The 16,328-nt window shown below is 44.2% G+C and overlaps 1 protein-coding gene and 1 long non-coding RNA gene across 3 annotated transcripts; one reads left to right on the top strand and one right to left on the bottom strand.

Moving 5' to 3' along the window:
• Positions 1-208: 208 nt before the first annotated feature.
• On the top strand, positions 209-11,297 carry LOC109908474 (tropomodulin-4-like). The gene is made up of 10 exons (XM_020507129.2): positions 209-467; positions 4,865-5,046; positions 5,545-5,701; positions 6,291-6,413; positions 9,313-9,405; positions 9,516-9,646; positions 9,799-9,906; positions 10,032-10,175; positions 10,425-10,569; positions 10,871-11,297. The coding sequence occupies exons 2-10, from the start codon at positions 4,939-4,941 to the stop codon at positions 10,891-10,893; spliced, it is 1,032 nt and encodes a 343-aa protein (XP_020362718.1). The 5' UTR covers positions 209-467; positions 4,865-4,938; the 3' UTR covers positions 10,894-11,297.
• A 625-nt stretch (positions 11,298-11,922) lies between these two features.
• Positions 11,923-15,444, bottom strand: LOC109908511 (uncharacterized). 2 transcript variants are annotated; one of them, XR_002257675.2, is made up of 3 exons: positions 14,830-15,444; positions 12,996-13,096; positions 11,923-12,872 (listed from the first exon to the last, which is right to left on the bottom strand). It is a non-coding gene; the product is annotated as an uncharacterized LOC109908511 (long non-coding RNA). The 2 variants fall into 2 exon arrangements; XR_004202963.1 differs by lacking the exon at positions 14,830-15,444 and having other exon boundaries at positions 12,996-13,227.
• Positions 15,445-16,328: the final 884 nt, after the last annotated feature.

Below are 16,328 nucleotides of genomic sequence, written 5' to 3'. Positions count from 1 at the left end.
GTATACTGTCTTAACCTGATAAACTGTAGTTACAACTTTTGTCAGAGATTCAGAAAGCACCAGTAGATGTCACTGTTACCTACTACACTTGGTTGGCTCTCTATTAATTGAGGCACTGATTAGTACATTGGCATCACTCAACCCCCTCCCTTCATGTCTCTCTCTCGCTCTCTCCCTCTCCCTCTGCTTAGTGATTCACAGTCACTCTTGCAAAGCCAGAGTAATAAAATGCTGAACTCTCAAAGTGCTGCCAGTATCCCTGTCTCAGCATAGAAGGCTGGACAGCAAGAGAAGAGAGGGGAGGGGGAGAAGGGAGAGGAGAGGAGGGGGAGATAGGAGAAGGGATTGGAGTGGAGGGGAGGGGGGTATAGAAAAAAGAAAACCGGTGGGAGGGGATAGAAAAAGGTTCCAGGTTCCAACAGCAGGCTTTGCCTTGTAGAGGGCTCCAGCACTGCAACTCTGTGAAGGTAGGTGGGAGGCTGCTTCTCTCTCAACTGTGGGGATACCGTTGGCATGAGGGTGGCCCTTTCTTTAATCTCTCTCTCTTTGTGTCTGCTTGGGGCTAAGCTTTACCCAATGTGCATGTGTCTGTGTGTGAGAGACTGTGTCAGGGACAGAAAAGTTAGGGAGACGAGTTTGTGAATATGGTTTGACAGCATTAGAATTGAACGACTTTATAGCAGGTTCATTTCATCCAACATTGGAATATGTTGGTATTGCTTGAATACTTAACTTTGACTGTAGAAGTTGGTGTGTTGGTCTTCTAATTGCCTTGGATTATTTTGGCCACGTCTTTGACAGTTGACAGTTGGGCATTTCCAATGGGAGTCCAGTGCTCTGATGAAGGTTGACTGACCGAAAGCTCAGCCACAATTAAATACATTTGCATCTGACTGGAAGTATGCAGAGACGTTTTCCTGTTTCTCCTATGGGAGTCCAGTGAAACCCTAAGCTAAAGTATTGTCACTCAATTGAAGATCTTTTTCTGGTATGCTGGGGTTAAGTCATCTCATAGCTGTCCATCGCTCTACACTTTTGTGGTGTTGTCTCAGGGGATGGTAGATTTAAGGGGTCGTCCCTCAACCCCACTCCCAGCTAACTTCACTGCAGCACATGACGTTTGAATAGCTGTGTTGGCTGGATCAAGTCGTCTTTAGGGCCAGTTGCAGCTGATTTGTGCTAAAGTCTTTAAAACAGGCACAAAATGTGTGTATTCACCGTGGCTAACGATGTGGATTTACGGCAGCTTAGAGACGCATGGAGCTGAATTACAATGTCCTTGTATTGCTGTAAAGATATATTCCCACCTATTAGATAGTTCTTACTATTTTCTGAACAGTTGCTTGTACTTTAAAAGCAATTCTACTTGCATTCAGGCTATGAAAACTTCCATATTGATGTGTTGTCATCAAAACATTGTAGTTATGGTGAATGGCAAATACCATGGAAGTCAAGAACATATGTTCATACAATGTAGATGAGAACAGTTTCCTCAGCTAAATAAAAAATATGAGCATTAACATTTTTCAGGTACCTTTGCCTCTTTTTCCTCCCACAATTCAGTGGAACAACAACCCTTCCATTTTGGACAGTAGACGATATTCTCAGACAAGTTGCTTTAAGTCCTCCAAGTGGAACTCCAGTGTGTGGTGAATGCCGCAACCAAAGCCGGAAAAGATTTACACCCGTTGGAAGTAGCTGACCTGTGAAGCTAAAATTAAGCTGTGGTTGATTTGGAATTTTACACAATAATGTGAAATATTTTGACCTGTCAAACGGAGGAGTGACTCACTGCTTTGACACTTTGGGCCCTCTCTCTAATGATCTTTCCAGTATCACCCAAGTCATGTGGTTTGTCGGAACATTGTACGAACAGTCACTTTTGACTGTACAACAAGACAGTGGTTTTGTATGAGTTGTTGTAACTTTGTACCTCTCAGAGACTTGGACTTTGTAGGATATTGAACTTGGAGTGGACATCACCATACAGCTTGTGGACCCTTAATTTGGTCCCACGGCTCCACAAGCTTTTAGTGGACTTGCACAGAGTAGCTGAGATTACAAAGTGGGAGTGAGCGTTGTCAGAACCAGATGACACTAGTGGAAAAAGCAGAGCCTCTCTAACACAACAGCGTGTGACATCATGGTCACCATGCCATGCAGTTGATGGGAAATGAACATAAAGCCATGATGAATATAAGTGGATGCACCAGTTTGGTGGTCCTCACTCCTCTCAACAGATGTGCTCCGAGTGGCTATCTGTGCAGCCAGGTGTCAATTTTCTGAAGTTTTGATTGGCTGAACCAGAGGTCCCCCGGAGCGGCACAGGTCGCTGGGATTTTGCTAACCAACTCCTCAGATGGTTAGCGGCCACAACTAAGATAAAGATGCTTGAAGTGGTTAAGTAGTGTGTAGCGATTAAATAACTATCTTTACCAAGAGAATCTCTTAGCCAGGCATAACCCAGGTGCAGGGAATGGTTGAGATTCCAGATTGAAAGAAATGTCCAGCAGGCTTTGTCAGGTGACACTGTTCTCCTCAGATACTAGGTTGGTTGGTTCCCATAGGAACCCAATGAGAATACTATGGACCGGTGTGTGCGCACTACTTTCCAGTCTGACATCTCCCAGGAATATGAAACATGCTCATTAAATCCTGAAAGCTGTATGTTTAAAAGCGCATTAAAATCACATTAAAATCACATAATGAATCAAAACATGGCATTCTGCCTCTTGAACACTTATCAAGCACATTTGTCAGAAGGCTTTTTAAGGTTTCAGATAGAACACTTGTTGTGCTGAAATGGTATAGTCTCATTCATACACAGTAAAACCTCTGCACTTGGTAGTGTTGTATACTGAGGCAAGGATGTTGTAAAACTCAGAGCGATAGTTCACGCAGCCTATTTATTCAAACAAACCTCGTGGGCTCAAGGGCTTTGGTGCAGTTGAATCAGGAGATTCATGTTTGGATGTTGCCCCGTTGTGTTACACCTGAATGTAGCTCAATGAAGTTGTTTGTTCTCATCTGTCCATACAAATGAGAAAAGGAGAAAGCTGTGCTGCTTTTGCATCCAGTCAAGTCTAAGTTGTTCCTGCAATGTGCAAGAGAACAAACAAAGTGCCAATGCTTCTCGGCACTACGTCCTCATCAGGGAAAGATGTAAACTTAAAGGTACATACAGTTGTTTTGCTCCATAATTACTTCCATCTTTTTACACACTCAGCTGTTTGATCCAATGTTTGTGTCATTGGCTTAACACATTAGAGCTGCATTGTGCTGACGAGGTGTCCCCTCAGCACAATGCAGCACAAACATACATGGACAGATGCCGTCGTCACACACGAAAACACTTCACACACTTGAAGTTATTATACACACCCTTTACAATATGTCTGTGGTAATGGTATGTTTTACTGTATTCTATGATAACTCACTAATTACGACATGGCAAAACACACGTACACACACACACACACAAAGGGTATTGTCATCCCCAGAGCATTATTTACAGGTCGACTAAGCATTCAATTGAATGCAGTCTATTCGTTAGTCACAAGGTGTGTCGGTGTGTGTTTGCAATACGTCACAAGATGTGTGTTTGGCCACTCTAATAACGTTTGACATTGTAACTTGATCTAGGGCATCAAAGCACACCACTGTTACCTTTGCAGAAAGGAACAAGGTTAGACACCACAACAATCAGCTGCTAATGGACTTGTTCAACACTCAGGACATTGATTTCCTATTGATGGATGAATGAGGTTTTCTGTTATTGACTTGGAGTGTTAAATTACCAATAATTGACTTGAGCTTGTCAGTAACCTTGAATAGCTCTCATAGAACTGTTTCGGTTTCAATGGTAGACTTACGGTTCCTCACATAAAGGTCAAATGTTGTGTTTTATTTACCATATAAGTGGTCAGGGTCAATTCTGAAAACATTTCCTAATAAGACTAATATGAAATGGAATGTGGATTTAAAATTGAAAATGTAAATGGCTTTGACCCTACACTTGATAGGTGTGTTACTCATACCTATGAGTCACCTGTTTTGCCAGAGTTATATAGAGTATGATATTGTTGTTGTATTTATTCCACTGAGTGCCAAGGCTTTGTGTTTGTTTCATGGTTGAGCTCATCTCTCGCTTGAAACTGACCTCAGATCTGTGTTGTGTCTCTATTGGGGCTTGTCCACCGGTGGGTGTAGAGGGAATACGGGTGGGGCCGCTAGCGGGTGTCAGCCAGTGATAAATAAGGGAACGCATCCCTCTGCTCCGCTGTCCTCGCCTCTGTAACTCTAAACCCCTAGCTCACCACATTGGAACTAAGAATAGCAAAGAACCTGCACTCTCTCTCCCTCTCCTTCACGTTTTCTTTCCTTCTCCCTCGCTCTCTCCCTCTACCTTTTGAATCCATAGCTTCAGTTCTATAGGAGTGTGTTCAGTTCAGTTTCCGGAGGGAAAAGGAGTGCTCAGTTCAAATGTTTCAGTGTTTGTGCATTGTAGCCCAGTAGTGCTTATTTGTGCATTCATGTGTACCGCAGGGTTCTCCAGTGAAATGTGTGTTGATCACTGGAAATACAGTTATTATTACCATCATACCCTCATAGAGGCAACACTGTGGACTGGCAACAATAATACTCAATGGAGATCGTAAGTTGCTCACGAGACACAGTCCATGAAAATAGTTGGTGTGCTTAAGTCCTAGCTACCCAGGTTCTGTCACACTGGCTAGTTCTAACAGGACACCAACACATAGTATCCTTCACTGTTATTATCAGAGGTCATATCTGTCAAGAGCTGTTCAATCTGTATCCCTGTCTCACAAGTGCACCCTCTCCTTTCTCTTGCCTCTCCCCACAGACAGTGCCCTGCTCTACCCCAGGGGTGTGTGGTGTGTTTGTGACCCTAGCTAGGAGCCCAGCCAGCCTGCAGACATGTCGAAAAGCGACCCCCGGGACATCGACGAGGATGCCATCCTTAAAGGGATGAGCCCTGAGGAGATAGAGGCGCTAGAGTGTGAGCTGCAGGAGATGGACCCCGAGGTACTGAGGGCCCCAGAGGGCCCCTGGTGACAAAAAAGAGAATTAATTGTAGAAAAGATACCTCCAGCACACAATATATGGGCATGGGGGAAGCCTTTAGGACTCAAAGACAGAGGAATGCACAAGGCTCATAGTATAATAATAATAATATGCCATTTAGCAGACGCTTTCCATCCAAACGCGACTTAGTCATCCATGCATACATTTTACATGTGGGTGGCCCTGGAACCGAACCCACAATCCTGGCGTGCCTTGTACAACAGATTCACTGATACACACAGAACACAATCCCCATGTTATCTTGTTCTCTGACATTGTAAGACTTGGGAATTCCCTGGGGATTACATAGCTTTATACTGTAGTCATAAATCATATAAATCCATTTTACAACATCTAAAAAAACACAGTCTCACACAACCAGTTACTAGAACCCCAGAGGATTCAGAACTCTTTGTACAATGTCCACATGCCCTCTGACCCCTACTGTTTCTGTCCCAGAATGCCATCCTGCCAGCCGGGTACCGCCAGCGTGACCAGACCAAGAAGAGCCCAACGGGGGCGTTTGACCGTGACGCCCTGCTGGATCACTTAGAGAAAACAGCTCTGGAGCACGAGGACAGAGACGACCTGGTGCCCTTTACTGGCGAGAAGAAAGGTACGGTACACTACACTACTGAACAACACTACTTACTCCACACTACACCCGGGGGGGGGGGGGGGCTCTTACATGAGAGGCTTTTGGGTCCCGACCCACAGTTTCAGAACCACTGCTTTAAACTGAAAAACAATCCAATGTTTTGAACTTTATAAATAAGTCATGGTAAGTGATGACTTAAAAGTGTAATTTTAGCAGTTTGTGTAACATTGATATGGAAATGAGATGCATACAATTGTACAAAAGAAAATGTAGTTTATTGGAGTTTATTCACAAAGCCCATATAAACCAGGGTGTTCTTAGTGTTTTCAGAAACAATCCAAATCATTTTTTTTTACCACAACACAGACAAATCCACTGTAAGGGGCATATTACAATCATGGCAATTTTTATAGTCTCAAAGAATGTTATATGATACAAGATACTTACTGAGAGAACAAAGATTTTCCCCTCGATTGTACCAAAAAAACACGTGTGCTACACAGTCTGCTAAGGACCCCTTGGATACTTGTTGCCCTGACAGTCCCTTTGTATGTGTGCCTTTCTCTCTCCTTCTCTCCTTCTTCTCTCTCTCTCTGTCCCTCTCCAGGGAGAGCATTTGTTCCTAAGGAGGGCCATGGAAAGATCCCCGACCATGAGCAGATCACCCTGGAGCCTGAGCTGGAGGAGGCTCTGAAGAATGCCACAGACGCTGAGATGTGTGACATCGCAGGTGAGAATCTATAATTTAAAAAAACATTGTTTGTCATTTAGCAGATGCTCTTGTCCAGAGCAACTTACAGGAGTATTTAGGGTTAAGTGCCTTGCTCAAAGGCACATCATCAGATTTTTCACCTAGTCAGCTCAGGGATTCCAACCAGCTACCTTTCTGTTACCTGGCCCAACCGCTAGGCTACCTGCCACCCTATCCCTCTGTGTCCTTACATTGTTTCAATGTGATGTTGCCCAATACTCCCAGCAGGTAGATAGAACATTGTGGCCCCGCCCACCTTAGGGGAAAACAGCCCATGGTTACCTCATTGGCTCACAGCCAGCCCTGTGTATTGGAAACCAATTTTTTACAGTGACCCTGGCCTATTTTATTATTTTGTCATAGACCCATATTATTCCATTCCTCATTGATCCATAGTATTATTGTTCCAGTGCTTCACAGACCCACTCCCACACATAGAGACATGCAGAGACATGGGATGTGGGACATGGCATGGGAGGACTCCAATTCCATGCGCTCAGCAGCAACACAAAAATAAGCTGGCCAAGAGCCACCAAAAAAATAAGGAAGGAATGGAAAGAGGGATGGGGAGGGAGTCAAAGACTTGTCTGTTGGGTAAAGCTACTATATCAATTTATACCAAACAAGAGGCAACCTTGTTTTAAAAGTAATTCATTGAATTAACAAGTTTTCATTTTTTTCATGTTTACCCCAATGGAGATGTGAAATGAGTTCAGTTCAGCTTGAACATGCGTTCAACAGATATTTTGGTCTCGTGCGGTCAACACTTACAGTACCAACCAGATTTGTTGGTTGTTTTTACACTCTCACTGTGCTTACTTCATAACAACACCTAACAAGGACTTCATCATTTACTGCATCTGTGCTCTCTGACATTGTTTTCAAAACAACAAAGTTATTTATGGTTCAATTTGATATAGGTGATTTTCACCCCAAAAACACACAGTACATTTTTTGTTTCCAAATGATATCTAATTCGATGAGAATCCTCTTTTAAGCTACACAACCATTTGAGACCATAACACCCTTATGCATATATCATTCAGAGTATGGCCCAGAACAAACACTGTTTATCACAATAGTTAAATCCCCCGTCCGTATCCACCCACTGTGCAAGGGAGCCAGGCCTGCCTCAGTCCAAGGGAGCCAGGCCTGCCTCAGTCCAAGGGAGCCAGGCCTGCCTCAGTCCAAGGGAGCCAGGCCTGCCTCAGTCCAAGGGAGCCAGGCCTGCCTCAGTCCAAGGGGGCCAGGCCTGCCTCAGTCCAAGGGAGCCAGGCCTGCCTCAGTCCAAGGGAGCCAGGCCTGCCTCAGTCCAAGGGAGCCAGGCCTGCCTCAGTCCAAGGGAGCCAGGCCTGCCTCAGTCCAAGGGAGCCAGGCCTGCCTCAGTCCAAGGGAGCCAGGCCTGCCTCAGTCCAAGGGAGCCAGGCCTGCCTCAGTCCAAGGGAGCCAGGCCTGCCTCAGTCCAAGGGAGCCAGGCCTGCCTCAGACCAAGGGGCAGGCCTCCTAACTGCTTTTCCTTTAAGGGCAGAGCCACAGCCACAGAGCATAGGCGTCTGGAAAGTGACAGTGGGGGAGTTTGGGGAGTGGAACTGTATGTCCACATAGATTAGCCTGTCATTAACCCCCTCATTGAGAACAAAGTTTTGACCCTGGAGGGAGTCCAGATGAGGATTAAACTTTCGTTAGCCTCTGTCACTCTTTTGTTTAGGGCTGGATCTGAGTCCACAATAGCATAGCTGCCTGGCCGGCTCCACCAGCAGCAAGGGAGGGAGACCTCAGTCGGTAGAGATTTAATTGATACTTTTTACTCTTAATAATACTGATGGTATTTTGGGAATTGTTGTTATTATTGAGAGGCTGGGTTGTACTGTAAAGCTACTGTAGAGTCAAGCCGGGTGACATTGGCACATTTTGCACCAGACCAGCTGACTCTGGATCCCTCTCTCCTCACAAGGCCTTCCCTCCCATAATTCCCAGCCTGCCCCAGGTCGGAGCCCGGGGGCAGGGGCCGGTGGGGGTTTGCTGTCACAGCAGTTGGTGTGTGACACAGTTTGGTGGCGAGGGGCAGACTGTAATGAGACTGGGAGAGGCATTCAAAGTGCTGCCCTCTACTGGAGATTTGAGCAAAGCAACAGCAGCACCAGTCTATATTTTTAGGAGCCCATTGTTCTACGTCCCAGCTTGTAAAATTAGCAGTGCTGAGCTAACTCACCCGCATATTTGGAATTCAAAGTACTCGTCCCCAGGGCATGGTGTCAAACTGAACAATACAATGGCCTCTATGTCTATGTATGCATCTAAATGAGGGGCCGAATAACCATTCATTACGTGTTGGCACATTTCAGGTAGAATAACATTGGGCTTGGTGTGTCTGCATGGCTCACATTCATGTTTGGTGTCATAACGTCCTTAGGGCCTGGAGGCACTGAGATTAAAGACAGGGACTGCAGCTCTCTCTGTAAGAACTGAGGAAAGGCTACAATGTCCTTATCTGGTCAAGCAGACACAGAGTAGGCACATGCATAACATGGTAAATACTGTACCTTGTATTTCTCATGATACAATGTACTGCACAGTGTTGGGTGTATACTGTAAACGTACAATTCAGTTGTTGAAATAGATACACCTCTCTACGTGAAGATATGTAGAGTATAATTGAGATTGGGAGACCTGTCTATCAAAACAATGCCCTCGTAAATAATTGCAGTCACATACACTCTCAGTTTAGTTATAATTAAGGCCTTGTGATTACTTACTGGGACAATAACATGCTAAAGGTCTCAACTGACAGCTACCATTAATTATGTTGAACTGAGGAAATATTACTGGATGGTGAATGAGAGTTACAGATATATAAATCCCTCCCATTTCTTTGCAGCTATTCTGGGAATGTACACACTGATGAGCAACAAGCAGTACTACGACGCCTTGGGCACCACTGGTACCATCGCCAACACAGAGGGCATCAACAGTACGTATGAAGAGGTTGACCAGCAGAGCAGAACATACCTACTACGGTATTCTGTATATTACATGTTTAGGAAAATCTTACACTAACCTGTGATACTCCTGTGCTTTCAGGTGTGGTAAAACCAGATGCATTCAAGGTCTTCCCAGACGAGCCCCCCAACCCCACAAACGTGGAGGAAACCCTTCAGCTGATCCAGAAAAACGACAGCAGCCTGTTTGATGTCAACCTCAACAACATCAAGGTGAAGCCAGTGAGCTTTAGATCCTATGGTCTGAACGTACACAGTGACCAATTCTACAATGGAGGATGAGATCCCTTGATGGTAGTGTGTAGCCTCGTGTGTTATGGCGTACTGAATCAGCATACAGTGATTGATGTCTGTCTGTCCTGTAGGACGTTCCCATCCCAACACTGAAAGAGATCTTTGAGGCGATGAAGGGCAACACCCACGTGGAGTATCTGAGCATTGCCGCTACCCGTAGCAACGACCCCGTGGCCTATGTGAGTACATCCTTCTCCCGCAGACTAGCCACAAAGAATCCTCATTTTCACATCCTTATTGTAATTTTCACCTGTTACTAATGAATGTGACTCTAGTAACATAAGTGTGGATGTGTGTGAACCAGGCTGTTGCTGAGATGCTCCAGGAGAACACCACTCTGCAGAGTCTTAACATCGAGTCCAACTTCATCACCTGCGAGGGCATGAATGCCATCGTCAAGGCCATGGCCAACAACAACACGTTGACCGAGATCAAGATCGACAACCAGGTCAGACACCCATGTAGAAAGTATGCTGTAGTATGAATACATGCATTTGAATTGTGCTACATACTGTATGTAGGCTGTATAAACAACTGAATGTAAAACAAATTCCTTATGAGTTCCTCAAGAGACACGAAAAGACTTTGGAGAGAGAAAAAACAATGATAAACTTATAACAAGACAATGCTATGATTGTATTGTGTGGTTATGGGGTTATTGAAGTCCTTTTCATCCTTTAACCCACCCCACTCCTAGAGACAGAAACTGGGGGACTCCTGTGAGATGGAGATTGCCACCATGTTGGAGAACAACTCCAGCATCGTAAAGATCGGCTACCACTTCACCCAGCAGGGGCCTCGGGCTAGAGCAGCCATCGCCATCACCAGGAACAACGACATAAGTGAGTGTCTGGAGAATGCATGCATACGGTCAATTAGTGTATTTCAGTTGTGCGTCATCTGCCATGGTCAATGTTAAAGCGCTTGACATTCTTCCTGTTGGGGTTTTTGTTACGAGGCTGTCGTAATACCCTCAGAAAGTGGCAATAATTCTGAGATAATGACAGATTACATTTCAGTTCATGTTTAGTTGTCCTAGGTGTTCTGCATGTTCTACCTGTTACTGAGGTATTTCAGCTTTCGGATGACCATTGATAATGTACTCTGGCTGACTCATATCGTTCCTTTTCTTTCTCTATCCAGTTCGTCAACAGAGAGTAAGATGAGACGAGAGTGGAGCAACAAGATAGGCTCACGTCTTGAGAGCACAATCAACTCAGCCCCTTGGACCTAACAACTCTAAAAACGGCCATTGACAGCTTTGCGCTAGCTTTGTCAATGGGGCGCAACTAGCCTTTGCAACCCCTCTGTGCCTCATCGCAAGTCCGGGTGTTCATTTCGATTTCTGTGTCCAAGCATTTTGTTTACCACAGCTTTTTGTAGACCATTGAATTCATCATAAAAGAATACATAGGTCACATCGTTGTAAAGTGTCATTTATGCTTCTAGAGTACGCCATGATAATACTCCGAAAATGGAGGTGATAAAACTCCTACATGGTAGTGGTGCTATATCTAGGAAAATAATATCTGTAAATACTTTTAATAAACGTTTAAATAATTCATTGTTTTAATGGGATGTGATATTTTTGCCATTTCAACATTCATAATGTCTATGGTTCAAAATTCAGAGCTGACACAAGGTACAAGATGCGAGCAGATACAAGAGTACACTGTGTGCTCCGAGATCGTGAGAATCGTAACTATTCAATACCTCATTGAGCCCGCCGGATCCCCCCAACCTATTTTTACCCCCCTCTATTGGGTATGTAACCTAGTCCTCTGGGCTTGAGTTACCCTGCTCAGAATATACCAACTTTTAAAGGGTCTGAAGGGGAGGGGGCACCCATATGCACCCAAGGAGATTCATGAACCCTCACCAAACAGCTGCTAACCTCTGAGGATTTTCACAGCATTGGAGTGGCTCCATTTTCCATGTACACATTCATTTTATACCTGTATTAAGCAATGCGTTTTGATTATCATGCTCAATTTAAGCAACCTTCAGAATTTCTTGTAAAGAAATGGCACAGGGACCAGGCTTGTAGTGACTTAAGGTCAGTATTGCCATACCAGATGCTATTCCCGGGGTTATTTATTCCCCTTTGATCATTCAGCCACAGTAAAGTGCATGTGTATTTATAGTTATGTAGGGTACCATGCAAGGTATTTAGTGACTGACCTGGTATACAGTTCTACGTTAAGTGGTGCTTTATTTTACTCCCTTGTATCTGGGTTATTCAAACAGACATTATTAGCAGTGGAGGACAATTGTTTTGTTTAGTCATCTGAAAGTACAAGTAACATGATAGAGTCAACATGACTTATTGCATTGACAATTTAACTCCATAACATCATCAGCCTTGATGACACATAAGACAGTTGAGCTCTTGTGTCGATGCAGTCAACAAACATTCCAAACGCCTTGTGACAGTCACGCAATGAGCACACAAATAATAATCAGGTACTCAGTTTGCCACATTTTAACGTCATCGTTTTAAACTAACCCACGTTACGTCCGGACGCTCACTTTCTCTAGGGAGGGGGGTTATCCAATATATAGAGTGGTCTAGGGGTGAGCCACAAATGAGAACCTTCTGAAGAATGTTAACCGGTGGTTACACTACCAAGATTAGCAGTAATATTGTCCTATCTGCTGATGATTTATGGTAAGATCACAGCTTAGCCTTAAAAGGGGAGGTGTTGGACCTAAATAAAATGGGCGAACGGAATAACACAAAGGGTGCTGAGAATCGTCCCCCTTCCCACCCCTCGCAGGGTGACAACAGTCAAAGCATTGTCTCAAGCACCAATGTGTCTACCCTGAGATAGAGTAAACAAAGGAAGCATGGAGGCAGTTCAAGATGTTCTAGTGCTGCTCTTCTAGTGTTGTCATTACTGCAACAGAGTGCCATTCATAATTGTTGAGTCAACAGATGTATGTCCAAATGGGACTTTTGTGTCAGCAGCAGGTTTTGAGGAAAGGGCTAGGGATTGTGGGAAGGTGCTGGTGTTGAGGTCTGGTCCCTGCTGCTCATCTGGTCAGCCCTCTGAGTCAGTGCGAGGATGGGAGGGATGAGGGTTCCTCTTCAGCTGAAGATCATTCAGTGATGATAGTCTTGTGCTGGAGGGGCTGATGTCACAGTCTGGAATGGAACACAGTCCGGAACTAGTACTTAGTACTGGAAATACATCTTTAAAAAGATCCATGAAAATGTGATTGTAATAATAACTACTCACAATAACATATCACTTTCAGCATAGAGTACCTGGTCTTTTTGTGCCAAATGTTGTATAGCACAGTCTTCAGTAAGGCGTGGTGGGTGAGTTTACGTGTCTGTGTCAACAGGGGGGCAGAACTAGAGGGTTCCTATGGGGGAAACATGACGCATAGTCAACACTCCGGTTTACACTAGTCTAAAGCCTCAGGTTTACAAAGACAAAATATTTCACTGAGTAACTTAGCTAGCTACAGTGCCTTGCGAAAGTATTCGGCCCCCTTGAACTTTGCGACCTTTTGCCACATTTCAGGCTTCAAACATAAAGATATAAAACTGTATTTTTTTGTGAAGAATCAACAACAAGTGGGACACAATCATGAAGTGGAATGACATTTATTGGATATTTCAAACTTTTTTAACAAATCAAAAACTGAAAAATTGGGGGTGCAAAATTATTCAGCCCCCTTAAGTTAATACTTTGTAGCGCCACCTTTTGCTGCGATTACAGCTGTAAGTTGCTTGGGGTATGCCTCTATCAGTTTTGCACATCGAGAGACTGACATTTTTTCCCATTCCTCCTTGCAAAACAGCTCGAGCTCAGTGAGGTTGGATGGAGAGCATTTATGAACAGCAGTTTTCAGTTCTTTCCACAGATTCTCGATTGGATTCAGGTCTGGACTTTGACTTGGCCATTCTAACACCTGGATATGTTTATTTTTAAACCATTCCATTGTAGATTTTGCTTTATGTTTTGGATCATTGTCTTGTTGGAAGACAAATCTCCGTCCCAGTCTCAGGTCTTTTGCAGACTCCATCAGGTTTTCTTCCAGAATGGTCCTGTATTTGGCTCCATCCATCTTCCCATCAATTTTAACCATCTTCCCTGTCCCTGCTGAAGAAAAGCAGGCCCAAACCATGATGCTGCCACCACCATGTTTGACAGTGGGGATGGTGTGGTCAGGGTGATGAGCTGTGTTGCTTTTACGCCAAACATAACGTTTTGCATTGTTGCCAAAAAGTTCAATTTTGGTTTCATCTGACCAGAGCACCTTCTTCCACATGTTTGGTGTGTCTCCCAGGTGGCTTGTGGCAAACTTTAAACAACACTTTTTATGGATATCTTTAAGAAATGGCTTTCTTCTTGCCACTCTTCCATAAAGGCCAGATTTGTGCAATATACGACTGATTGTTGTCCTATGGACAGAGTCTCCCACCTCAGCTGTAGATCTCTGCAGTTCATCCAGAGTGATCATGGGCCTCTTGGCTGCATCTCTGATCAGTCTTCTCCTTGTATGAGCTGAAAGTTTAGAGGGACGGCCAGGTCTTGGTAGATTTGCAGTGGTCTGATACTCCTTCCATTTCAATATTATCGCTTGCACAGTGCTCCTTGGGATGTTTAGCTTGGGAAATCTTTTTGTTTCCAAATCCGGCTTTAAAACAGTATCTCGGACCTGCCTGGTGTGTTCCTTGTTCTTCATGATGCTCTCTGCGCTTTTAACGGACCTCTGAGACTATCACAGTGCAGGTGCATTTATACGGAGACTTGATTACACACAGGTGGATTGTATTTATCCTCATTAGTCATTTAGGTCAACATTGGATCATTCAGAGATCCTCACTGAACTTCTGGAGAGAGTTTGCTGCACTGAAAGTAAAGGGGCTGAATAATTTTGCACGCCCAATTTTTCAGTTTTTGATTTGTTAAAAAAGTTTGAAATATCCAATAAATGTCGTTCCACTTCATGATTGTGTCCCACTTGTTGTTGATTCTTCACAAGAAAATACAGTTTTATATCTTTATGTTTGAAGCCTGAAATGTGGCAAAAGGTCGCAAAGTTCAAGGGGGCCGAATACTTTCGCAAGGCACTGTATATAGCTTTACCTGTCGGCTATCTTCAGCTTGAACATAGTTTTCATGGTTTCATTAAGATATCTCATTTTTCAGTTGAGTTTTCTTTGCATAAAACCACTTCATCCCTGGCACAGAAAGGATTAGTGTCGGCACATTCAGCCTTCACAGATGGTTTTGATATAGCTTCCTGCTTGGGAAAATAATTTATAATTCATATGCTGACATTACACAGAAAAGGTCTTTTCCCCTTTCTGTGTAATATCAGCATGTCAACTGTATCAAAAACAAGGCGGTATGAACACACAAGGTAGGTGTATCTTGAACGGGAATTAGGAAAAATACAGATGCTCATGAGAAGTGCTTAGTCTGCCAAATGAAAACAACAGTAAGATCTGGGTAAGGATTCATTCCAGTTGACAGCAATGATAAGAGTGTTGTGCAGAAAATCTCCCCCTGCCAGACTTGCTTGCTAGTTGAGATTTCTGATCATGGTAGGTTGCATTTCATTTGATTTTTTATGTCAGTTTGATCTTGGGGGAGGCACTAGACTCACCTAGTGCTACTCATTGGACCCTATGATCACTTGGCTACACATGCCTCTCCCTAAAAAATGTTATCCATTATTTTACCAGGTAAGTTGACTGAGAACACATTCTCATTTGCAGCAACGACCTGGGGAATAGTTACAGGGGAGAGGAGGGGGGATGAATGAGACAATTGTAAACTGGGGATTATTAGGTGACCGTGATGGTTTTGATGGCCAGATTGGGAATTTAGCCAGGACACCGGGGTTAACACCCCTACTCTTACAATAAGTGCCATGGGATCTTTAATGACCGCAGAGAGTCAGTCAGGACACCCGTTTAACGTCCCAACCCAAAAGATGGCACCCTACACAGGGCAGTGTCCCCAATCACTGGCCTGGGGAATTGTGATATTTTTTAGACCAGAGGAAAGAGTGCCTCCTACTGGCCCTCCAACACCACTTCCAGCAGCATCTGGTCTCCCATCCAGGAACTAACCAGGACCAACCCTGCTTAGCTTCAGAAACAAGCCAGCAGTGGTATGCTGCTGGTAATATGTCAATATGCTAATATCAATATGCCTTGTCTATTGCTGTTTTGGTTAGTGATTGTTGTTTTATTTCACTGTAGATCGCCCTTTTGTCTCACCCCCCACACATTGGGTGACCTCACCTGGCATAACTGGTGCCGCTAGAGACAAAACCTCTCATTTTAACTCCATGCCTAGGTTTACCTCCACTGTACTCACATCCAACCATACCCTTGTCTGTTTATTATGCCTTCCGAACACATTAGATGACCAGTTCTTATAGCCTTTAGCCATACTCTTATCCTACTCCTCCTCTGTTCCTCTGGTGATGTAGAGGTTAATGCAGGCCCTGCAGCCCCCAGCAGCACTCTCATTCCTCAGGAGCTCTCATTTGTGGTCTTCTGTAACCGTAAAAGCCTTGGTTTTGTGCATGTTAACATCAGAAGCCTCCTCCGTAAGTTTGTTTTATTCACTGC

Source organism: Oncorhynchus kisutch, linkage group LG2 (assembly GCF_002021735.2).
Source record: "Oncorhynchus kisutch isolate 150728-3 linkage group LG2, Okis_V2, whole genome shotgun sequence".
NCBI classification, from domain to species: Eukaryota; Metazoa; Chordata; class Actinopteri; order Salmoniformes; family Salmonidae; genus Oncorhynchus; species Oncorhynchus kisutch.
This window is presented reverse-complemented; position numbering and strand designations above follow the sequence as displayed.